The following is a 26,046-nucleotide window of genomic DNA, read 5'->3' on the forward strand; positions in this document are numbered from 1 at the left end:
CTGGTGTCTGTTATGGCAGCTCCCCAGAACAGCGCCGAGGAGCCTGACTTCTGAAGCGAAACTGTCTGCTGGATATACTAATGGTGTAACTATAGAAAAATTTGCTAATCTCTCTGTGCCTCCGTTTTCTCGTCTGTAAAGTGATAGTTCTAACCTCACAGGGCTGTGAGGACTCTTAACAGTCAAGACTCTTAGCACAGTGGCTGCAGGTAGGAAGGACTCAGGGGGTGTGAGCTATTCTACTGCTGCCTGGTAGTCATGGCACATTACACTGGTTTTCCAACTACAGTTGAGATATAAAGTTTTTAATTAAAGTTTAAATGAAAATGAAGTGAATTAAAGAAAGAATATGAAGTAAATAAAAATGTAATGTAGGATGTATCATAGAATGTACACTTAAAACCTAGAATTTTATTAACCAGTGTCACATACATTTAATAAAAAAATACGGTGGTTGGGGGATATGGCAAATATTGTGGTGGTAAAACACTAATTCTCTTGAATACTCAGATGTGCCAAGCACTGTTCAAAGCACTCTCCTCATTTTAAGACATTTAATCCTTAACATCCCTCCGGTAGGTGCTATTACATCTTCATTTTCCAGAAAAGGAACCTGAGCCACAGAGAAGTTAAGTGAGTTGCCCAAGGCCACACAGCTGGTAAGTGACAGGCAGTCCGGGTCTTGAGGCAATGCTCCTAACCTCTGTGCTAAGCAAGCAAATAAGACTTCTGGCCAGGAGGCCTTCTTGGGTCCTTGGTTGTACAGACTGGGGTTTGCTCAATGGAGGGACTCAGCCTGGTTGGGTGCCTGTCACTCGGCCCTCCCTGCTGCCAGCCATCCCCACCAAAGCTAAGCAGTTCCCCTCTGACAAAATGATTGCTCTCTTCCTCCCTTTGGCGTGTCCAGAACAGCTGCCAGGAACCAAAGCTCTTTGGGAAAATGATGTTTAATCTATGATGAAGTATTCCCCTTTCCGAGCCAGTGACCAAAAAAAAAAAAAAAAAAAAAAAAAAAACCAGACCCGAAGGACAGCTTTGTTAAGTGAAAATAAACCTGTTTTATTGTTTCCTACTAAAGCACATACTGGGCTTCACAAGCTTACAGCCGGGAACAACACGCATTTTTGGCAGAGGAGACTCAGACCCCTCCCTGCGTGGAGAGCAGATGGTATTTCACGAACCAGTTTCTGGCCTGTTGTCCCTGGTGATGTAAGAGGTGCGAGTGGACATCTCCAGCAAGGGAGCCACCCACCTTCTCCCCCTTTCCTTCTTCTGATCAGCCTGGGTGGTGAAGAGCAAACTGAACACTTCATTAGAGGCACACACCCACACAAGGAGCACTCTGGGCTTTGAAAGCATTGAGTCTATCACGCATCAACATGAAACAGAGAATTAGCACATGGACAGTTCTTTGGAATCTGACGCTGGGGAGTGGTCCCAAAGCTAGGTGGTTCAGGGTCATGACTTCAGGTCTCCTCTAGAACATGTCAAGCCCAAGACTAAAAGGGACTTAACTCAAGGATGTGCCTCCTTCCCAGGAGAAAAGATATTCAACACCAAATGTTTAAGTGAGAGACAGCTCAGACTTACAACAAGCCATCAGTGGCCCCACTCTGAGAAGTACCCAAGAGCGAAGGCATGTTCTGTGTGTTTTTCTTTTCACTAGAAGGTTTCGTTTGGTTTTCCAAGATGCAAAGTGTGAAAAGGATCTCTTGTGACCCCATGCAGGTAAACAAGACCAACGTATGTGCAACAGACATTGCAAAGTAATTCATACAAATGACAAATTACAAAACCAGAAATCAAATAAATGAAAACCCCACCACACTTCTTGGCTTTACAGTGGCACATACTAAGAAATAAGCTGCCAGGCCTGGGACTCTCTATTTTTTGGAACAAAGATACGAAAAGTTTGGAAGTCCTTAAGTGTTTACTACCCTACAAAATGAATTTTTATATGTTTATATATTTTATATATCTAAGGTTTATTTATACAATAGTCCAGAACGTCTAACATATTATACTCTTTATAAACATTATTCACACACGTATTTCCTCACAAAGGTTCTCTTTTGGTCTATTAAAAACACTGTACTTAAAAAAAAAAAGCAGAGATACAAGAAGAGTCTAGCTTTTCTGCTTATATTTCCATGGAGGAGGGAATTTTTCTCCCCTGTCATTTTCTCTTTCCTCTTTTTCTCCCCTAAACCACACCCTCCCCACGCCACCCCAACATGTAGTAATAAGAAGCAACAATCCCAGAAGATAAAACTCAGACTTCATGGTTAGCACATTATTCTGGGGCAAACATCTGGGCTGACCTCCCTCTAATCATCATACTTCATCTTCGCCCTCCTCCCCACCGCCTCCGCCACCTCCACCACCATCACCACTTCTGGATTCATGACCGCTTAGAAGCTATGTGCTAGAACTGACCGTCCAGAGAAGAAAGCTTTAGGAAACGAGGGAGCTTTTCTTAACCTTCTGGGTTTGGCTGGAAAGAATTCAGAGTCTTCTTTTTGTGTTTTTAAGAAAATATTTGGTTGGTTGGTTAAGCAGGTTCAGAGGAAAAGCCAACTCTCCACAAAACCTTCTACCATAAACCCTGGACATTTCTCAGTTAAAAACCAGCAAGTGTGAAAATTCAGAGCAGTGCTTTCCAGTTGCTCTGAATACGAGAGGAGAAGCCAGTGTGAGAGGGAAGCCGGAGTGAGAGGCCTTGACAACGAGGCTGCGGTCAGCCGGTGCGGTCTAGTGGCTTCTGGACATTAGAGGTTACGCTGTTTCCCCCAGTTTATGGAACTTGCTTTTGTGTGGACAGCTGGCCTTTACTTAACCTGTGTGTATGTCACCAATTAGAATACAATTCCTTCCACCCCTGACATTCAGTGACTTTACCCTGGAAAATGAAGTCATTGAAACCTATTTATAGGTGGGTTGTAAGGCCTCATGGTAGCAACAAGTAGATTCCAGAATCTGAAGGCAGCATCTCTATACTCATTGCTGCTGAGACTAACAAGGAGCCAACCAAACCTCAATTCATCCCAGAGAAATGGGACCAACATTTTAGTCCCAGCGGTTCTAAGAAAAGGGATGGCTGACAATTGGCAGGACCGTCACTGACCACGTGTGAGAAGATGGCATCACTGAATTATCCTTTCTGTGGTCTCCTCGTACCTCCTGCTTTCTCACGCACCACTTGGGGCTTCTTGTTGCTTATTATCGCGTTCCCCTAAGGTTAACCAAGAGAGGATTGCGGCTAAGAAGTCCAAGCTACTCATCCCATGAAGAGATGGGTTCTGGCTTCACGTAGGAAAAAAACATGTCTGTAACCACAAAGTGCAGTTCTTACTGTGCTCAAGGTTTGGCTGATGGTTGCTGCTGCTTATAAGCAGGCCTGACGAAAGCCTGAGGGTGCTTCAGTGCCAAATTATGATCCTGAACTTGAAAACAAGTAGCATATCCAAATGATGCTGCATTCTTGTCACTGTCTTTGGTAATCAGGGCAGCATGTGCTTTTGAAAATGACATTCTTATGGATGTCTTAAGTTAATGGAGAGGATGAAAATGTATGGTTCAAAGAGTCTCAGGGTATTCATGAGTTGCATTTATCTGTGTGAGCACAGATCATTTAAAGTTATACAGTTTCTTAAAACCAGGGGTAGACTATCTTCTGATGACTTGTCCTTTAAGATGACTTATTTCTGAACAGAAAAGAATGCATTTTTTTTTTTTATCTTTAGACCTGAAATGGCCATTCTGAAAGGATTGCAGTCTGTGGCATCTCATGGATTTTTCTTATCTGAGATTCTTTAGGTACCAAGTCCTTGTTTCCTTGACCAAGATGTTCTCACAGAAGCCCTCTGGACCTGAAGGTGTTGGTGTGGGGTGGGAGGAGACAGAATGGAACTGCAATGGAAAAGAATGAGGATGTGGCAGAGAGATGCAGGATGCTCGGCCAGGAGTCAGGTGGGGGTGGGGGCGAAGGACAGGGACACAAAAGAAGCATTGGCCCATCTGGCTTGAGCACCTCAGAGCACTTCCTGCTCTCTCCTACACTGCTCTGAATCTGAGCTGTAGAGAGAGGCCAGTCGCAGGGCTGACAGGCATTTGGTGTCCAGTCATTCATGAGTCAATTAGGTGCCAAGGTGAAAGAAATTGGCAAGATCAAGTTTGGCTTTGACAACAGAACAAACTAAGCTGAAACAGCACATGACACACTTGCTCTCCTGGCCCACCACCCATTGATAATGTGGGTGGAGAAATGTTTGTTCTTTCTCCTATTACCCTTCTGTCTTGGAGGTCAGCCTATTGGTATTCATGTGCCGTTCCCGATGTCCAAGCAATATCACATGGTCCACAAACTGTCCATCGAGCAGGTTCCATCCAATCAGACCACTTGTGCTCGTCAGCATCCCAGTTGTTGCTAGATCCTCCTGGGAAGACTACCAAGGCAGGGTCTGTGAAGGGGAAAAAGATTTCAGAATCTCTTGTGTGTGAATGCATCCTGGGAAGTCTACAGTTCTTTAGAATTCTTATATGCCTATTTAAGAGAGAGAGAATCAAAACAGTAAACTGTTCATATCTAGGGAACCTAGCTGAAGGGTATACAGGACTTCTTTGTACTATCTTAGCAACATTTTTATAAGTCTGAAATTCTTTCAGAAATAAAAAATAGTTAAAACCCACACGCCACCAGGATTTCTCTGAGGTCTCAAATATTCTATTTTGATTACCAAACCCAACTTGCATTTCTATCACCCTCCCACCCCCAATATGTAATCAATGTCCTCCCCTCCCTGCCCAGCCCCTGACCCCTTTTCCTGAGGCTGAGCATGGTCACAGCAGGTGCGGCCGGCACCTCGGGTGCACATATCCACCTTAGGGCAGGCGCTTTGAATGGGCATCACAGGAGCTGGCTGCTCCCTCTGACTTTGCTGCTAGTGCTTGGCTCTTGGCCCTTCTGAGTGTAAATAAAGCCCCACCTGATCATGCTGAAGGGGGACAGAGAAACCTGAAAGAATGGTGGGAAATTGGTTCAATAACATTTAGAAAGACTTGCCTTCTAAAAGACCCAGCCTAAAAGTTTGTCCACAAGTAAGTTCCCATGAAAACCTAGTAAAACAGGAAATAAGTAGGAGAGGGAGTTTTCCATCTTCTGCCCAATTTCTTTCATCTGAAGCCTGATTTCTTTTCTCACCAAAGGGCTCTTGCTGATTTAACAGGCCAGTTTTCTTTTTGGGGAAACTTATATGATGATCACAGCCTCATTTTTGGCCGGGAGACATCCATTTGGGGAGTCTCACCCGAACCTGGGTCTCCAAAGGCAGCACTGTGATCCATGGCTCCAGAAACAGGGTGTACTGGGGGAGCATGAGCTTTCAAGCAGGCAGCCACATTTGGAATCAAAACTGAGCTTCTCTGAACTCTCAGAGCCTGCAAATGCCACACAGCACTGACTCATTTGCTACCATGTCCCACCAGCCAACAGCAAGCGAGAGCTGGCGGAGGCGCCAGGTGGCTGCTTTATAATCAGCGGGAGAAGCAGGCACGGACACAGACTCTGTGATTGGCAGGATTGCCTTCTGTGTCCCCCCACCCTCACGTCAAGGAGTCACACAGGGTTTGGCGCTCTGCTGTCTTCACTGAATACCACCGAACGCGGGCAGGAGTTTCATCTGCTACTGGCGACTTTTAGTTTTCAAAAGGGAAGGCGCCTGTGTTAGACGTAGCCTGCTTCTCTTCCCTGTGTCCAAGCTGGTGCCAGCGCTGATGCTGGGTACATGCCTTTGGAGAAGGGTCAGCCTGTTAATATCGCAATGGTCCCAGAAGTGGCAGCTTTGAACTGCGGATCAGGCCTGGCATTAGCGGCTGGCATAATGTCCCTTGGAGACAGAAGGCAAGGTTATTTAAGATTACTGCATCTGGATCCCAAGGGAGTAGCATGCAGTTTGTTTGCTCTTTTAACTAGATTTATTGGGATGTAGCATTTCAGAGAGTGAGTGCAGAGGCAGGGAAGTAATAAGGAAGTAACTGCCACAGGAAGGCTGGCTGCACATGAATCTGACCTTTTAGGTTGTGCTAAATGATGTAGAAAGAACGTCAGCTCTAAGGTTGAGTGACTTTTTAATGGGCACCTGAAAATCCCACCAGTGGCAGGAGGTGTGAATTTACCTATGGCTGGCATTGTGCAGTGCTGGGCAGCAGGTCTTGTCAGTGCTCTGTCTACCGGCCAGGGGCTTTAGGATTGGGCAGGTAATAACTCTTTGTTTACTGAGCACTCAGAAGACAAGTTCATTTGAAATAGAAAACTCTGATGTCTGCAAGAAAGCTCTGCATCCCATCTTAAATGAGGTGGCAGCCGATTAGCAGTGCAGACTTGAGTCAGATTGCCTGATTTTATCCCCAAACCCTAATTCTTAGCTGTGTGACCCTGAGGAAATGATGTAATCACTCTAGGTCTTAGCTTCCCTCTCTGTAATATGAGGATAGTAACAATATTGACTCTGTACGGTTGTGGTGAGATTTTAAAATCAGTCAATATAAGTAAAGCTCATAGAACAGTGTGTGGCACATAGCAGGAGTCTATAATTGTTGGCTCACAAGTCTTATTGTGAATTAAGAGATATCTTGGAGGCTATTTATTCTGATCCTGCTTCTTGGTTATCTCAATGGAAAACCCTCCAGGTGGACACAGATTATCCAAGTGGCTCATTGTCATACTCATTACTGGAGTGTCTTTTGTCTTCAAAATCTAAGTTTCAGTTTCTTGAATTGAGTTCTTAAAATTTTACATCCTAACCTACAAAGTGAGGATAATGATAGCTCAATATTTACTTTATATTGTAGTTGTGGGGTGGCTTTTATTTTTAACTCCCATGTTCTAGATGAGAAAATTGAGACTCAGAGAGGTGAAGTGACTTGCCCCAAGTCACACAATGAGTCACACTTGAAATACAATTGAAGGGTTCCAATTCTATAGCCTGGAAAACTTAAGTTCTGTGCCAGAGAAAGGTGGGGGGAGGAGGGGGAGGCAGGATGGAGTGAGAACAAAGAGGAGGAGGAGGAGGAGGAGAGAGTGTGGGATGGGGAAAGAGACTCATAACTAACAGCTAATAAGTATTTTTGAATGAATAAGTGGTGTGGAAATTGAATAAATATATCCTAATAATAACAAATGAGATGGCATTTCATGTCTTGTCGATACAATTCCAAACAATCATTTTGACTGCTGATAAAATGACAGATTGCTTTTGGCTGGCTATGTTCACTGCTTCGAAGAGCCACGAGGGCCAGTTCCTTTGGAAGAAGGCGAGTTCCTCAGCTCCTGCAGCCCTGGCAAGCCAGCGCCTGAGCCAGGCCCCTTGTTTCAGAATGGGGAATGGGGGTGGAGAGAAGTGCTGACGGCATCATCCACATGTTCAACCTTCTCATGGAGGGCCTTACTGGCAGCGACACGTATTCATTCAACACGTATTTATTTTATGATTAAAAACTTTGATTAATAAATGAATTTCCTTGACATGTTGAGCTTGTTCCTGTTCACCTTGCCACACTGTATATATGGTTCCTTCTTAGTTTTCAAATCTCAGTTCCAATGTCACCTCCTTGGAGAAACCTTTCCTGGAGACCCTACCTAATGTAGCTAATACCTCTCAGCCATTCCCTGTCCCATCACCTTGTTTCCTTTATAACATCTGTCACATAGAGATAATTCTCTGTGTTTAATTGTTTACCATTTCCCCTCCTTCACAAAGGCAGGGACCTTACTTGCATTGTTCACTGAGGTACCCCAACTGCATGGAACAAAACCTGGCACACAGTATATGCTCAATCAATATTTGTGAAATGAAAATGAATGAGGTGACATTGATTTCTACCCAGCAAGAGAACATTCTGTGACTTTAAATGGAGATGGAGTGAGAGGTAGGATGTTGGCCAGGAGCCCCTTGGTCGTAATGACATGTCCAGCAGCGGTTTGACTAATCAGCACATGCATTTTCTGAATTACAAAGTGTGCCAGGGACATATAATTTCTGTTAATTGGCACCAAGGAGGAGGGGTTGTTATTGAAGTCACCAGCCAGCTGGAAGCCTGTCTGTGTCAGACCTATTTGCACATCAGAACAGGCATTTCATAAACCCCGGTGCCAACTTTGTGAAGCTCCAAGTCCCCAAGAGGGGAAGCAACAAGGTGCTCATTGGCTGCATTCAGAGCCGCAGAGAACCCTACACCTGAAATCTTCAGCAGGTGAGGAGGTGAGGCCATGGTGGGGACTACCAGAGTAGGAAAGACAGATGAGGGTTATGGCAAAAGATGCATTTAACAGTAACTGCCAGATTGCCTCAACCCTGGTGCCATTTACCAGCTCGTCTGAAAGGTGAGGAGCACAAAGAAGCTGCGATTCCAGAGCTGACCCCACCGCTTCCTCACTGTGAACTTAGACAAATGATCAGTTCTCTGAACCTTGGCTGCTTGATCTATAAATAGGGGACAATAACACTTAAATAATATGGTTATTGTGATGATCAAAGGAGAAAATGCATGAAAATAATAATGATAATTAGCTTGCAGAACATTTTCTATATGCTGGGCATTGTGTTAATGATTTTATAAACATGATCTCATTCAACCCCCACCAAAGCACTCAAGGAAAATATAATGAGTACCTGCATTTTACAAGCAAGGGAACTAAAAGTTGGGGAGGTTAAATGACCTGCCCATGGTGACACAGGGAAGAATTTGGTCACCTGATGCACTGTGCTCTTGACCACCCTGTACCTGTCCCTCTCAGTACTTGGCACTTAGTACACATCTAATGAGTGGCAGCTACTAAGATTCTGGTCTTATAGTTAGTATTTCCCTTGCTCATCTGTGTTCCAGCCTTTGTCATGCCTACAAACTCCTCTTCCAACACCAACCACTTTTAGGGTCTCTTCTGCTCATGGACATCTGGTCTACCCATCTCCCTTGATCTTCCCAACACCGCTATGAAGTGCCTATTATTGTTTCCATTCTTCACATGAGGAAAGAAAGTTTCAGAAAGGTTAACTCGGTCCAAGGTCGCACAGCCAAGTGGTGGGGCCAGGATTTGAACTTACAGACATGAGGTTTCAGAACCCAGGTGCTTTTCTCTCCACATAACATTTCTCTGTGCTACCTATCATCTTTCAGAACCTTTTTCTCCTCAGTGAAGCTCTCCTGAGAACCGAAACCTCCTTGTTTTCTGCTCTCTCACTTCTGCTTCCTAGTTCTTTATTGCACTATTTTTGAATTATCTCCACATTTGTTTATTGGTAATAGTTACCACTCATTGAACATGGCAATGCCCCCAGTACCATAATCAGAGCTGTACATGCATGATCTCGTTTAATCCTCCACCTTTGAGGTGGAGATACTGATCCCCATTTCACTGAAAACAGGTTTAGGGAGATGTTGTGGCTTTTCCAAGTTTCTTTAGTCATTTGCCAAGGGAAATATAGCCAGTGACAAAGCTGAGAAAAAATTCCAAATGACTGGGTTCCAAACCCCATTATCCTAGCTATTATGTTGCTTCTCCATATCTTGTAAACCTCTGGTGGGTTGAGAACTGAACTACCACCTGAATCCTGGTTGACTTGGGCTTTCAAATCTAGTCCTCTGTTGGAGGTCTCCACAATTTAGGACTAAGCTCTCAAATTTGCCAACATCTAAAAACAACTTAAGCTTAAAAAAGAATTCAGCTCATAACTAGAATGTGCAAATGGAGTTTTTGGAAACGTGGTTCTAATATCTAAAATTAGCCTTCCCTTCCAAACAGTGTCACCCCTTGACTGACTGCTCTGTTCCTCATCATGAAAGCTGGTTGCTGTCTCTCGAGTTGTGACTGACATGTCCTGTTCATGCAATGCGGTTCTCTAGCTCTTCTTGACAGAGAGGTAAAACATCTCTCCCCAAGGAACTGGGGGCCTGGAGTGGGTACGAGTCTGGGTATAGAGCTTTGAAGGTGATCTTTATTTGAATTCCTCTTCGGTCCTCCAGGCATTTTCATTCCCTCCTTATATTTTGAATCAAGCTTGCTTTTGCTTATTTGTGAGGGTCTCTTGAATGAAAATAACTCTTGCCATTCTCCTGGATGGTCCAAGGAGTTGTTGTTTTCATGGGAAGGACATTAGGATGCTTTAGCCTCCAGGACACAAACTATAGCAGTCAAACTCTGACATTGCAAATGGCCTTAATCAAGCCAATTGGTCACGCTAGCACTGATTCTAAAGGCATTAGCTGAGGATACACAAAATGGCCTTTGCAGATGCCTTTTGCAATTTTCCCTGGGTCTTGGCTGGCTTCCTTTTAGTCCGTACCAAGCTGAAGCCCTTGTCCATCCAGCAGTGACCCTATTTGCATAATTAGCTTGCATTTGTGGGTATGTATTTACCCCCCAAAGCAATTGCCTTTGAACTTTGGATCAATACCAGTATGGAACACTGGGAAATGTCAGCTCTTGAGACTTCTTGTTTCCACAGAGAGGATGAAAGTCAGGGTCATTTTGGAAATCGTATCCCCTTCTGCTCTGTATCATTTAGAGTGAGGACAGGCAAAACCAGAAGTGAACTCATGAAGAGGGCGAGAGCTAGGAAATGCAAAATGATCATTGTGTTTTGACATCAATGATCCAGAACCACAGTATAAACTTCGGTTCTTTTTCAGTTTGCTTGGCTGTGTCTCGCTGCCCTGGCAGCAGGGGTAGATTTGCTTTTTGGATTTCTCTGTATAGAACACTGTTACCTGCCGTCCCATCTCTGCTTCAAGAGCCTTGTTGATTTTCTGGAGGGCTTGACCCTCTGAGCTAACCCCCTCCCCATCCCATCTCCATCTTCTTGCCCATGACCTCAGCATTACACGCCCATTTTGTCTGTTCTTTCCAACTCAACCATGTTATATGTTTATAGTTGCCTTTGGCCTTGGCTGGTGTGGCTCAGTGGATTAAATGCCAGCTTGCAAACCAAAGGGTTGCGGGTTTGATTCCCAGTCTGGGCACATGCCTGGGTTTCAGGCCATGTTCCCAGTTGGGGGGCACATGAGAGGCAACCACACATTGACATTTCTCTCTTTCTCCTTTCTTTCCCCTCTCTCTAAAAATAATTAATGCATTAAAATCTTAAAAAAAAGAGAGAGAGAAGAGGGACATGCTAATATAAGATTAAAGTTTGGGCTTAGAGTCCTGGGTTCTAGTCCTTGTTGCCTTGGACAGGTCACTTGACCTCTGCCTTAATTATCATTCTATAATGGGATAACAGCAGTACCTCCCCTCACTGGGTTGGGTACTATTTGATGGCATAATGTGTGTAAAGTGCTTGGTGCATAGTAGGTAGTCAGCCAACGATGGCAATTATTGCTGAATGAAGGGTTAGAGATAACTTTTTTTAAAGTCTCCCTCCCAGCTCAAACTACTCATGTGACCCTAAGCAAGGCACTGAAACCTTCTCGGTCTCAGTTTTTTGACCTGTAGTCTGGGGACAAAAAGAGATTTTTCCCTGCATACTTCACAATGTTCTTATGAGAACTGGTCAGCAGCACAAGCAGCAGCAGCAACAGCAGCAAGAGCTGTTTTAGTTGCAGATTCTGAGGAGTTGCTTATGATTTCTGCAATCAGCTACCAAGAGGTGCCAGGCAAGGCTCAGAGGAGAGCTGCCCGGAACGCCCTGTACTCAAACACTCTGGGCACAGCCCCAGCCCACATTCTCTATTCAGGAGCAGCAAGATCTTCCAAAAACAGTTGTGCTTGGTAGAATTCTTGTAAAAATCCCTCTAAACTAGAACTTCTCGAAACCAGACATACTGGTGCAGCAAAATCTCAAGTCCCAGCAATGAACCAAAGGCTCAGAGTCCCCGTGATGGGAGCCAGATGGGAGTTCAGGTATTCAGGTGGGTATCTAAGGCCTCAGGTGCTTTGACTAGTGTGTCCCAAGTCTACTCTGATCCACACTGAAGATCCCATATGGTATCCATGTGGGAAATTTATAAGTATGGAGTTTAGGACGGTGGTTGGGAGGAAAGTGGAGAGGAGGGATAGAAAGGATGAGAAGCACACAGCAGGCTTCAATGGTATTGATAATTGTTATTTTTAAAAAAGCTAGGTGGCCCTGACTGGTGTGGCTCAGTGGCTTGAGCATTGGCCTGCAAACCAAAGGGTCGCTAGTTTGATTCCCAGTCACGGCACATGCCTGGGTTGCAGGGCAGGTTCCCGGTTGGGGGAACATGAGAGGCAACCGCACATTGATGTTTCTCTCCCTCTTTCTCTAAAAATAAAATAAATAAAATCTTAAAAAAAAAAAAGGTAGGTGGTAGGTGTACAGTTGTTTGTTTTATGATCCTATATAATTATATAAATATATACAAAATATTTAATTTAAAAAGGGCAAAAAGCAGAAAGGGATCCTTAAGTGCAGAAAAAGTTAATGAGAAGCCACACTTGTTGAGGTCCGTATGTATTTTACCTGTCCTGTTAGCCACTGTACCCCCATTGCCTCTCAAAGCCTGGTCCAGCATGGGCGATGGATGGCTGTTGTGGGATGGATGGAAGGATGGATGGACTGGATGTGTAACATTCCTGCACCCCCCCCCCACCCCCGTCACCTTTGATCCCACCTCTTGCAGCATTCTATTTGTCAAAGTATAGGCCGGTGGGCAGAAGGGCTTCCTGGGAACATTTTGTTTCTGTTCTGGTCTAGGACACAACACTATGATCTGGCAAACAGATGGCTTGATCATTTAACATTGCTCTATTTCAAGCAAACGTCCTGGTGAGATTGATTCTCAATGACTCCAACCTGCTGCAAGGATATTTGGAACTAACTGCTTTGGTTTGGTCCTGCCTGCCAAACATATTCCCTAAGTGACTATCTTTCATGGTCACCTGAGGGGTTGCTGGAAATGCACACCCTCCTTCTCTTAGCCAAAGGAAGAACTGGGGTCTTTATTCCCAAATATAAACAGGAGAAGCATCAGTGACAGCAGCTGCTGGCCCCGGGAGAGCCTGGCTTGCTAAGCACTTGCTCCCACCTGGAGAGACTCGGTGGGCCTTGGCGATGCTGCCTGCCCACAGCTGCTCTCTTCCCATGGCTGGAGGCCAGAGGCTGTGGGAATGGCCTGTGCGGATGGAGGTTCGTGAGAGGGTGAGGATGGATGCCTGCTCATCTCATTGAAACAAATGACTCCTATACCTGCCAAACCGATGTCAGAGGAGCTGGGAGGCTGAAGGACATGGCTTATGGCTGTGGAAGTGTCAGCTGGAAGAGGTAGACTGGCTAACAGAAAACTACCCACCCTCCAAGTTAACTCCTTTCCTGAGCCAAGGGCCTATTGAAGGTGATTGTCGAGGGCTGGACAATGGCAGGTTGGGAGTTTGGAAGAGTGCTGGGCTTGGTAGCACTGTTCTCAGCCTCTGAGTGACCCTCTGGGCCTTATTCTTTATAATAGGGTAACAGTCAAGATATTTAACCTGTATGGTATAGGTACTAGCCAATCAGAAGGAAGAAGGGCTTTATTGCCTGAGGTCTCAGCTGCATCTGGCCTTAGCCCCTGAATTATAGGATGGTAGAGTGATGGGGAAGGTTTGGAGGAGGGGCCAGGGTGCAGGAGTGGGAACGGGTCTTGGGGAACTCAGAGCAACCACTATTTACCTATCACTACGGGCCCATTTTAGTATATTAACAGCCAGTGTGGCCATACTCCTGCAGAGTGTTAACCCTGTTATAGGAGAATCACTGGGGAGCTTGTTGAAAACACAGATGCCTGGTTCCCACAGCAAAACTACTGAATGACACTCTCTAGGGCCCAGGTGAGGCCCACTATGCTCCTGAGGTGGGAGACCTGGATAAACTGATCTGTACAATCCAGCTCTAACTTTCAAGGGGTTTAGGATGACTGAGAGATGAAATCCAGCACACGGTCTCAAGGGGGACGTGCCCAATGCGGGTGCAGGTCACGTGACTGAGCGAAGCCCTGGCACATCCATTGAACTGAAGCAGCCTTGACCCTGACCTGCAGGCCTAGTGTGAACAGGCCTTCTGAATTTCTGAGAGAAGCTGGAAGTCGGGGAGCCACCTATTATATCCTGCATCTTGCAGAGTCACAGGTAGGGCATCGCTTTAAACTTCCGTCTCCAAAAGCCCCGTCTACAGGATGGTGAAGTGTAGAGGAGGTGTAGCTTGTCCCATGCAAGGAGGAGAGAAGGAGACAAGCCCCAAGTGAGGGTCTTGGTGCTACTTAAGGAATCCATTTCCTCAGGTGTGGACCTCAGTCTGCCCTCAGCTGGTTGTGCCTGCCTTCACATCTCAGAGGTCCCCCCGCCGTCCCCATCAGAGCTTGCCCTCTGCAGCTTTCTGAGCACTGAGGTGCCAGGTCTGATCATAGGGCAAAGGGGCACCCTTCCTGGGGCTCTGAGTCTTAGCTGGGGGGTATATTTGGCTTCACATGTGAGGTGCTGCAGTTCCTCCTGGGGTCCCTGGGATGTTCCACAAAGGAGCGGATTCCTTTAAGTCTAAGAGAGTTTGCCTGGATTGCTCCATTTAAACCCAATTGCCAAATGCTCCTCCCTGGCTTGGGACACACTTTCTCCCACCTCTTTCTCTACCTGACTCTTAATTGTCCTACAGGACTCAGCTTAGATTGTGCTGTGACTGCCACACCTAGGCTACACTGGTCTCCTTTTAACATCCACAGCCCTGGGTGTGCCCTTATTTTACTTTCTCACCTGGAATTTCAATGGCTCGCTTCCTTAAAATATTCACATTTAACCTTTGTTAGGCGTTTGCTCTATGCCAGCAAGTTTAAGTCACCTCATAACATCATCTGTTAACCCTCACAATAGCCCAATGAGGTTGGCACTACTACCCTTTCTATTTAAGAAAGAAAGGCTCAGAGAGGTTAAGCAAGTGGCCCAACATCGCACGGCCAGTAGAGGGTACACGAGGACTTGCACCCAGTCTGTGCGCAGCAGGGTTTCCATTTGTAACTACAGCACTGGGCCGACTCCCCCAGTTTGGCGTCAGCACCCTGGGTGCCTACAGCATAGTCCCCAAGTTGGGCTTTGAAGTAAGAGAGCTTGAACTCAGGGGTGTGGGCAGCTATCAGACCCACTCTGCCACCCTCTGTGGTTACTCAGGCCTCAGTATACTCAGCTCTATAATGGGGACAATTATGCCTGCCTTATAAAGTTATGGTGGAAATCACTGCAGTGCCTGGTGCGCAGGCAACGTCTGAAACATGCTGGTAGGATAAATGACTGGAGGTATCAGTGAATTCAACTTCTACTTGGAAATAATACTCTCCTGCCCCTTTCAAATCCCCATAAGACTCCATAGAGATGGGATTTGGTTTGATGCTGGACACTGGTGAAGAGCTTAGACGGAGTTGGGGTGGCCCGCCTTGGGAGTTGTTTATAGCTCTCGGAGAGGTAACTATAGAGGTAGCGGACAATGGGAAGAATATTCTGTTTCATCTGGAAAGCATGGATTGCAGCTCATCACACCCAAACAACCTGCTCCTCAGCCCAACAGTTAAAAATGAACTGTATGCATTGCTACTGTCATAGACCTGCCGCTGTGGGTGTAGGGTGGGTTGCCGAGCTCATCAGGGGTGCTTTTTCTGGGTAAAGATGAGGCACAGAAACTCATGCTTTGACAAATCATACCCTGTCTCCATATCCCCGTGACTCTTCCCCATCTCTCCATGTGGATTACTCAGCCCAATGAGCCGTGGAATCGGGCATGTCGATTTTGTGGCATGGACATGGGTCAGACAAAGGTCTGACATAAGTGTGCTATTCCTTGGCAGGGTTGTGGTTTTGTTTCTGTCTTATTAAGGCCTGGAAAAGTCTGTGGGTGATTCACTTTGTCAACTGTGTGGGTGGGTATGTAAAATAAATATGTCTTTATCCCGGGGTTTTGAAGAACTGGAAATTCTTCAAGAAGAAGGGGAACGTTCTAATCAGACCTGCCTTTTTAAATGGCATGTATGCATTGACGTGCCCACATGGATGGGCATGCGGTGAATGTGAGATCACAACAGTTAAGTTTAATGAGTAGGAACGGGTTGTCTTACAGCATCGCCTCAGCACACTGGGATGCCCTCTCACCCCTGTCTACGAAGCCCTGGCTGGGTGGGCCCACTCATTTCAGCCCCTTCCCAGTGGGGTCCCCTCTCTGTGCAGACTCTGCCCTCCTTTCCCCTCCTGTCGGGAATGTCAAGGCCAACTCCTCTTTGATCTTCTTTCCTGACACTTTTTTCCCCCAATCCTTCTCTTTCTCTCTCATCAACTCCCTGTTGTCTGTCTGTCTCTCCAGTATTTTCCCCACCTTCCCTCTCCTCCTCCTCCTTTCCCTCTCCAGCCTCCTTTGCCCAGTCCCTTGGAGGGCAGCTTTCCTCTGACAGGTGGCCCCACCCCAGCTGTGGGCTGGCACCTTCTCACTGATGCTGCTGCCTTATCCTTCCATCAGAGAAACAGCTAGTCTGCCCCAAACGAGAAGAAGGCAGAGAAAGGAAAGAACATTGCAATGCAAACAGAGGATCTAGCTAAACCCAATCGCCTTACAAGTTATTTTGCAGCATGCTGTGTTTTCTTGGGGAAGTCAGACTCCCAAGCCAGGTGAACTGTCCATAACCCCACAGAGGGCCACCCCGCAGCTCCGTGTCTCCTGCTTCTCTCTCATGTAAAATTTAATGTGGGAGAACGGACCGAAACTGAAAGTGTGATGATCTTTTCACGCTTGTTAGTCCGCTTTCTCTCTAACCTTCCTGTCTGGAGCAAGGCCTTTGGTTGCAGAAGGCTGCAGGGTGTTCAAAGCATGCATCTCACATCCTTCCCAGAAAGTCTCCCTCAACCGCCAGGATTGTGACTCTTGGGAGGGGACAAGTTAAGGCGGCTACTGGTGGCCACTGTACAGAGCCCCAGAAGGTGGTGGAGCCGTTCTAATGCTTGTTGAGAACATAGTGATGAGGTCAAAGGAGCAAAGCCAACATTCCCCCCATGGGGACACCCCTGGATGAAGCCCCTTTCAGGACATCACAGAAATTCTACACAGAACACAGGACAAGAGGCCGCATGTTCCAGGCTGGGAGCAGGGTGAGCAGGATGGTCTCCCACTCCTTGGTCCGAGCAGTGGGCCTTGCTGCATTGGGTCATTATTTTGGAGGGCCACCCCGTCTCTCCTCCCACCCAGGGCAGGAATCCCTGCTCCTACCTTCCCTTTCCGGCAGATAAAGTGGGCAGAACAAGGACCCAGGCTCGAGTACCCAAAGAATGGCAGCACACCCTTAGTGGAGGCAGACTGTATTTAAATGCAATTCACCTCTTTGGAGTCTAGGAAAAGCCACCTGTAGACTCATTTGCTGGGAAACACGGTCTGTGTGGCTGAGGCAGTGGACACTGGGGTCATGGTCTTGCTGAAAGTTGACTTCCTCCGGGGGTCTGTCTGCTGTCCCGAATGGCAGCCGCTGCGGTGGGCGAACAGGTTGGTCATCTCTGAGCCCAGGGAGGTGGCTTCTGGCTGGGCTCCCTTAGGGGTGGCTGGCTGTTCAGGCTTTCCGGAGGCGCTGTGTTTGCTGGGAGGAGGGCTGTAATTCTGGAATCTCACAGTTTTGACTTGCTGCAAGGGAAACAAGAGCAAAGGGACACAGTTGATGTGGCAGGCATGCCACTGTCCCCTGGGACCTGGTTCATGCTGTTTCTCCACACAGGTCCCTACTCAAAAGCCTCAGGAACATGTTCATTCAGGAAATACGTGTGTCTCCTTTGCGTCAGGCACTCTGTTAGGAGCTGCAAATCCAAGAGTGAACCAAACTGTCCTTGATAAAAAGACAATTGTAATAAGTGCCATGAAGGGGGAAGTATAGATGCCAGGTGCAGAAGAGCATGGAATTGAGGCTGAAAGCGAGGTAGTCAGGGGAGGCTTCCTAGAGGCAGAGCTATTTATGGTAAATTGAGAACTGAAGAATGATAGCAGTTATCTAGGAGAAATCTGGTAGGCCTACCTGAGCAAATGAGGCTAAAGGACCTATTCTAGAAAATAGAAGTTCACCTTTTCTCCTCTCTGTCTCTTGTGAAGGCCTACCTCAAGGCTAGGCTCCCTGAGGCCCCCCTGCTGAGTCCATGCAGAGCTTTCAGAAAGGCCTGACAGGTCCTCAGAGCAGAGCTCGCAAACTGGACACCTGAGGCTGAACTTAGTCTGCGGAATGTTGGAGAGTTTTAATTGCCAACACATAAAAATTGGGAGATTACGTGTTGAAATCAGCTTTTTATATGCCTCTTAAGAAAAAAATCAGAGATCTGGCCCTGGCCAAGTGGCTCAGTTGGTTGGAGCATCGGCTTGTACACCAAAAGGCTTTGGGTTTGATTCTGGTCAGGGCACATGTCTAGGTTGCAGGATTGATGCCCTGTCAGGGCGAGTACGGGAGGCAACCGATCAATGTTTCTCTCTTACACTGATGTGTTTTTCTCTCTCCATTCCTCTCCTTTAAAAAAATGCCAACAAAAAACATATCCTCAGGTAAAGATTAAAAAAAAAAAAATCAGAGATCTGGCACACTGGGCCTAGGCTGCATTTCGGCAACAACTGGCCGGGTGTGATTGGCAGCTCTCTCTTTCTACGGGAGGTAAGTGTTCCCACTGCACACGCCTCTGCTCTCCTTCCTCCCGCCTGTCCTAGCCTGTCATCTCCCTGCCCTGTGCCCCCAGCTCTGGGCTTTGCTCAATCCCTCTCTCAGGGCTCAGCAAAGTGCTGCGGGGCTGCTTAAGAATGACTCTCTTTTCCGTGACCTTTGATCCTGGTGCCCCCCACTGAGAACCCACGTTTCTTCACCCTTGGACCTTCTCCACATGTAGCAGAGGTCTGGGCACTCACTGAACACGTGCAGTTTAAAGGCTGGCTCTAATGGCAACTGGGGCCTGAAAAATGTTAAAATGTTTGAAAACTATAATTCAGAAAAAGAAAACTCCTGACGTTTATATCAGTCCACTCTGACTTTTTCCAAATGCCTTTTCCTACAAGCTTACAGCTGAGCTTCAAGAGCATGAGTTTTCGTGTTAGATTTGGATTTTACTCTAGACACTGTGTGCGTTGGCCGGTGCCGTTGGGTAATGTACTTTGACTCCTAAAACCTCTGCCTCCTCATTTTAAAATGAGGATGATAATCATGCCTCCTTCAGAGGGTTGTTGTGAGGATTAAATGAGATAGAACGTGTGAAGTACTCACATGCCTGCCTGGTTATTAGCATTCAGTATAAGCGTGTAACGGAGAAGGAAACCACGTCGCCTCTCCGTTTAAGGGGGACTGGGTGGTGCTGGTGGTGCTGGTGGTGGAGGAGGTGGTGGTGATGTAATGTTCAAGAACTAAAAGATAACAGCATCACCTAATGTCTTAATGTCACCTCCTCCAGCCCCCATCCCTCCTGCTTCAAGGGTATCACTGAGAACATAATCATTTTACAACATCTTGTAAGTCTACTGCTGGGAAAAGGCCTGAAGCAGAAGTTAACACATCTGACCTCTGCACAGAGGTCACAGTGTGACGGTTGTTGGAGTTGGCATAATTCACTGTCACCTTCATATGTCACTTAAATTCTCTGTGTCTCAGTGGCCTCTTCTATACCCTGAACAGTTATGCATCGAACCCTCTGTAAGTGCTGTGCACCTCTGACCTCACCTAAATGCCAGTGCGATCCTGTGAGGCTGTGTTATTCTTACCACCATTTTCCAGATTAGGCAAAAGAAGAAAAAAAATCGTCTGAGAAAGGGGAAGTGTTTTGGCCAGTCACCAGCTAGCAAGCAGCAGAGCTGAAATTCAAATCCAGATTTGTCTGATGGCAAAGCCAGTTTACTTCTATGCCACCTTGGACCTCAAAAGAAGTGTGTGTAAAATATCCGGGAAACCTAAGAGGAGACTGGGTAACACATATAGCGAGGACGGGAGGATGTGGACGGGAGTTGTGTGTGAGGGTCACTGAGGCTGGAATTTTGATTCCTTGTCCACTAAAACTAAAATCTCAGGAGCTGGCCCTCGGGTCATGGTAGAGCTCTAAAGAGTCCTGCCCTCCCTAAGGTCACCTCCCTCCTACCTTTTCGCTGCCATTTCTGGAGTTCTCTGGTTTCACCAGGATCGATGGTGGGGCGGAGGCGGGCGGTTTGGGTGGAGGCTCACTCTTGACGGGGACATCCTTGCTTTCCATTATGACGGAGCTGGCTGCTGAGTGGATCCTGGTGTCGCTGCCCCTGCTGACGCACGTGAGGGTGGGCTCGCCCGTGGGAGCTGGCTTGGGTCCCATCTCCGCCAGGGGTGAGGAGGGGACCATCTGTGGCTGGTGGAGCTGGAACTGCTGAGGCCGTACAACCATGGTGGGGCTGCGTCTGAGGGACCCCACCACAAGGGTGGGGATCCCTGACTGGACGGGTCTCTGCAGGGATCCATCTGGGAGTCACACGACAGAGCTATCAGCACCAGGGAGGGGGTGTCGGCAGCAGGCTGGGGTGGGGCTGGGTCAGCAGCATGTCCTGATGTCCCAGAATAGTGAAGTGCTTTCTCAATCTGACTGCACGCACATTCTCTAGGGGCCCTTCAAAGGTGACCTGGTTCTTTCTTTAGTGCTGTTTGCTGATGCTGGCAGCAAGTAACTGGCTGGGTGAATGGTGGGGGGCAGGTGTCGGAAGGTGTCTTACTTCCATTTGCTCTCTCTCTCACACACATGCGCACACACGCTCCTCTCTCCCTCCGGACCTCTAAGAAGGATAGTGAAGGAGACAGACCTAGAGGCGGCTTCGCAGTGCAGAGCAGACAGAGACGCACGCAGCCCAAAGAGGAAACAAAAGACAGAAAATGAAAGAAACAGACAAGAGAAACTGAGAAACACAAGAGAGCCTTAACTGAGAGACATAAGAGGGAGGGAGAGAGGGAGAAGAGGAGGGGAGAGGACTCCGAGCAGCTACCAGAAGAAAATTCTAACAAAAGCTTTAGATATATGGTGATGGAATCGTGTTTACTTGGGGGACTTAGGAATGAAGGGGGAATGGGATATTAAAAGTGTGTGTGTGTGTGTGTGTGTGTGTTTGTGTGTATCCTGGCTGGGTGGCTCAATTGGTTCAAGCATCATCCCATAAACCAAAAGGTTGCAGGTTTGATTCCCAGTCAGGGCACACACCTAGGTTGTGGGTTTGATCCTGGGTCAGGGTACATGTGGGAGGCAATCAATAGATGTTTCTCTCTCACATTAATGTTTCTCTCTCTCTCTCTCTTTCTCTCTCTCATCAATTAAAAAACAAACAAACATATCCTTGAGTGGAGATTTTTAAAAAAGTGAGAGTGTGTGCTAGGCAGATGTGACACTAGATGGGAACCAGTTTGGAAAGGTTCCTCCCAAGTGAGAGTTGTGTGTGGACGAGCCTTGCAAAGCCCCACGGAGCAGGCTCCGGAATCAGATCTACTTCCAGGGAGCCTGGGACAAGTCGGTCTCCTCACCTCCCTGCACCTCAGTCCCTTCATTTGTAACTGAAGCTGATAACAGCACCTCCTAGGGCTGGTGTGAGGATCACATTTTATGATGTATGCAAAGTGTGAGGACAGTGCCTGGGACTGAATAAATGACACATGTTTGTTAAATGGCATTATTTGTGGGTAGAGGATAGCATACCCTAAAAAGGTAAGGTCCAGGAGTTTGGTTTTGCTCCTTCCCTAAGCTCTTTTTCTTCTTTTTTGTTAAGAGAGACAGTCCCCCTCAGTAAAAGGAAGCCATTCCTTCCCGTCAGATCCTCTGGAGACAGGGGGTCCCCGTCTGTTGGGAATATGTCCTGTGGTATTTGGGGAATAATCAGGAGTTCACTGCACTCTGGGGGGAGAAAGGTGGGAGAGGCACCCTTGAGAAGCAATGGTCATTGTTTCCAAAGGGTCCTCAGCATTAGAGAGCCACCTGGGGCATCCAGTCAGAGAGGTTAGTCCTTTGTGACACTCTCTGGACCCATGTGTGAATCAGTCATTTGTGTCTGGCACCGGGGGCTCGTGCCAAGGCCATGTTCTGTGTTGTGACTCTTCGGCCAGCTGGATGTGAGCATGACAAGCAGATGCTCAGTACACACAGCCGACCCCCTGCGAGTCAGCCAGCCACAATTTACAAGCCTGACCTTTCCATGTAGACATTTATTTTTTCACTGTCAGCTCTGTGAGGTTCAAGCAGTCAATTCAGCTGTCATTTCTTGTCGTTTTGGGGAGATGGATAGCTTGACCAGCCTCACCTTGGGAAGAGGAGTGAAAGCCTCTGGGATTTGGGAAAGTCAGAGCAGCACTGGGCAGACATGGCCTCAGGCGCCTAGAAACGTGTGAAAATTGGTTTTATGCCTTATCTATTCATTGTGCTGGTTCCTAGTTTCCAAGAGCCATAATGCTTTCTTATTACACAGGTGCATACAATGCAAACAGTCAGAGTTCCAGGGTAATCAAGATGTACACAAAGATGGGGAGTGAGCCTGTGAAAGAAAATGGGAGCCCCGGCTAATGGGATGTAGTGCTCATGTTCACAAGTGGTCTAGGCAGAATCTCAGTGAGCTCATGCCCTGGATGGAGCAAAGATGATCTGCTTAGCCCTGGCTTCTGTGGCTCAGTTGGCTGGAACATCAGTTAGTAAGCTGAAAGGTGACAGGTTTGATTCCTGGTTAGGGCACATGCCTAGATTACAGGTTCGGTCCACAGTCAGGGTGCATACAGGAGGTAATCAATCAAAATTTCTCTTTCACATAGATGTTTTTTCACCCCCCTGTCTCACTCCTTCCATTCCTCTCTCTCTAAAATCAATAAACATGTCCTCTGGTATGGATTAAAAAGAAAAAAAAAGATCTGCTTAGTGGTAATAGCAGTGACACTACTGATAAAATAATAATATTATAAAAATAGCTAATTATTTCTTGAGAGCTTGTTAACGGGCCAGGCACTGTGCCATCAATCTTATGTGGATTATTTTATTAAATCCCTACAATAACCCTGATGAGGTTGGTGCTGTTTTTATTTCCACTTCACAGATGAGAAAACTGAAGACTGAAGAGATCAGAACTTGCCCACGGCCGTTGTGGTGGGCTCAGTTACTTTGTGTGCGTGTTTGGGTGGGGGACAGGGACAAGGTGGAGGCAGGTACTGGAAGGAGAAGGAGGGAGGGCAGTGGAACTGAGAGGCAGGAGTAGTAGCCCTGAGGTCCAGCAGGTGATCAGAGGAAAGCACTGGGAAAGGGTGGAGCTAAGGCACTGAATTTCCTAGGGACATTTTGCTGTGGCATGTTGTCCCACATGTTACTCTTTTGCTCTGACTAGTCATAGTGCATTTTCGCATGGAATCATTTTTTTTTTTTTAAGTAGCAGAGCCCTGTTTAAATCAGAGACTGCAGAATGAATCAAGTTTACTTTGCTTGGCTCATTGTCTTCTTCTAGACAGACATATAAATAAATACAAAATCTTGCTGTTGGTGTCACAATGGGTTCCAAACACGTTAAGAATCCCTGAAAATGGAGTCTTATGTAGATAAACATGTAGCTTTTAAGAGGAAAGATTTGTATTACTGCCATGTGTGCAGGTGGATGCTATACAGGTACAAATAAGAGCGAGGTGCAGAACAGTGCAATGAGTATGATTACCAAATATTTATGTACATGGACGAGAACTTGGGACTGGAAGTTAAGGATATGAAGAGACTTACTTTTGTACAATATAATTCCTTTTTTTAAAAACCTCATGTGTACATTAGTTAAATAACAAAGTGGGATTGAGGGGCTCTTAGCATTGACTTTTAAACCTCCTTTTCCTTCCTTCTTCCCTCACTATCCTTGCTTCCCTTTTGGTACTTCTGAGGGTTCCCCAGAACATAGTTTGAGAGGCACTGAGCCAGCAAGTGCTTTGGTTGTTCCATCTTAATAAGAGCCAGCATCCACTTTGGCTCTGTGCTCAGGGTTGCCATCATCCCAGTCAATCAACATAAGTGTTTGAAGTGACCAGAGGGCAGTGACTTGGAGTGGATCAGACTTCATCCAATAAAACAACTCAGTATTTAGGAATCGTAATAACCCTTCACAGAATGTCTACTCCGGGGTCAGATTCCCCATTGCTTAGCTCTAGGCACGTACCTCTCTGCCACCACTTACTCTTTCTCATGCTGCTCCGCCCTTTCCGAAGAGAGCTCTGTCCTGAAGTCCCCAGGCTGGCTGTGCTCCTCACGGGGCTGACGATGGCGGTGGGCACAAAGACGGACTTGAAGGAACGGCTCTGTCGGGGATCACCTTCTGCAATGCTGCCTTGGGAGGACACAGAGGAGGTCGATAACATCCATGTGGTGTAGAGACAGGGGTTCCGGGAATCTGGAAAACTAGATGGCCTTCTGGTTGTGGACATTTTTTTCAAAAGAAATAGAGAATGCAAATGGTTAGTCAAGGGCCCTATTTAAAAAAAACTATCAGCTCTCAGCCATATAGCAGATGTTCCTGACCCTCTTCCTGCCTGTAAATACGCTTTGCGTCAACCACATGGGCTTGCCTGAGCAGGCCTCAATCCTACCCCTTAGTAACTGGACGTGCTGGAGGGAAGGCCAGGGCTCTCACACTGAGGCCCTGGTGGAACTAGAAGACATGAGTTTTGTCATCTTTCTCTCCAGCTTGGATCGCTCCTCACCCCACGTCCCTCCAGTCCTTGAGTTCAGAGCACAAGGTCTTGTATGTGCTCACTATGCTTTGCGGTGGTGAGTCTGCTCACTCAGCGACTTTTCCACTAGTTTGTAAACTCTTTGAAGGCATAGGTTTTATACGACTTATCTCATGTGTTGTGCATATCTAGCTATTAATAAATGTTTGCTGAGTGGCTGCCATGATGCTTTCGGCCCCGATGACATTCTGGCTAACACATATGAGCACTTACTGTATTCCGGGCAAGGGCCAAGTGCTTTGCCCACATTATCCCATGGGTTCTTTACAACAGCCTTGTGAGGTAGGTTACTATTAGTGCCGCCATTTTATAGATTTAAAAAAATGGAGATCCACAGTTGCTTGCCTGAGCAACTATTAGATTTTTGAATCCAGGTTCAGGCTGGCTCCCTGCTCTGTCACTGAGCTCCATCACCTGTGCTCTTACCACTGAGCTATACTACCCTCTGTCTAGTTAGAGAATTCATCATTTGGTAGCAAGGAAAACCCTGAGTCCTGCTTGGAAGAAACTCAAGCAGTGGGTAAGCCTTACACGTGCCTCCACAGACACTAATTCTTCTGTCTTGGGATCTGATATTTAAGACTGGTATTGAAGTTTTATAAAACAGCAAGCAGCCCCTTGCCTATTGTTCCCAGCCTCCAAGTCCCTAAACCCCATGGGGAATGGCTGCCATTCCACATGCCTTTCTCGCCCTTGTGCCAATCCTACCCCAGTGTCACAGCCCCTACTAAGCAGTCCATCCATCACCGGTCACTCTGCTGATTAAATAACCTCAGCTAATTACCTGGGAACAACCACCTTGCCCTTGGCCCCCCTGGAACAGAGATGCCCTCCCTCCTGGTTTCCTGCCTGTCAATGCCTCCAGGTTTCCCTTTGGATAATTTCCCCTTATTTTTCTCCTTTTGCTTAAAGAACTGACATGAGTTTAATATTGAGCCAGCCAGTGTTGTACAAAGATGAATAAGGCATCATTTAATGAACGTGGCCAACCCTGCCCAAGACAGGTATGCAGTCTGGTATGCCAGGAGCTGGAGGGGACTTGGCAGCAAGGGGACCTTGTCCCTAGCTGCCAACCTGCCTCTGGTCCCTGGCAGTGCGGTCAGTGAAGGGGCGCAGGTTGCCCACCAGGAAGAGCGCAGGCTGCAGTGGAGGGGAGGGCTGGGTGGTGGAGAGACCCCAGCACTGGCTCTCACAACGGAGTCTGCCCCTGCCTGTCTTTTGGACCGAGTCTTTAAGGAGCTGGATGTGGCAAAATGGGTTGAAAACAGGAAAGGAGGGTTCCAGAACTATTTCCAGCAGTGGCCAGGACAAAAATACAGTTAACCAGGTCCAAGCCAGCTTTAT

The 26,046-nt window shown here is 46.9% G+C and overlaps 1 protein-coding gene across 1 annotated transcript in view; it reads right to left on the bottom strand.

The window, feature by feature from the left end:
• Positions 1-1,034: 1,034 nt before the first annotated feature.
• SH3RF2 (SH3 domain containing ring finger 2) overlaps positions 1,035-26,046 on the bottom strand; it is a 109,826-nt gene continuing 84,814 nt past the window's right edge. Inside the window, exons 8-11 of the mRNA XM_090288077.1 lie at positions 24,150-24,382; positions 20,096-20,445; positions 17,331-17,627; positions 1,035-4,460 (exon numbers count right to left, since the gene is read on the bottom strand). Of these exons, the coding sequence (XP_090144203.1) occupies positions 17,364-17,627; positions 20,096-20,445; positions 24,150-24,382 (847 nt within the window). The 3' untranslated portion in view covers positions 1,035-4,460; positions 17,331-17,363. The remainder of the gene's footprint in view (positions 4,461-17,330; positions 17,628-20,095; positions 20,446-24,149; positions 24,383-26,046) is intronic.

This window comes from Furipterus horrens, unplaced genomic scaffold (assembly GCF_987537825.1).
Source record: "Furipterus horrens unplaced genomic scaffold, mFurHor1.1.pri manual_scaffold_10, whole genome shotgun sequence".
NCBI classification, from domain to species: domain Eukaryota; kingdom Metazoa; phylum Chordata; class Mammalia; order Chiroptera; family Furipteridae; genus Furipterus; species Furipterus horrens.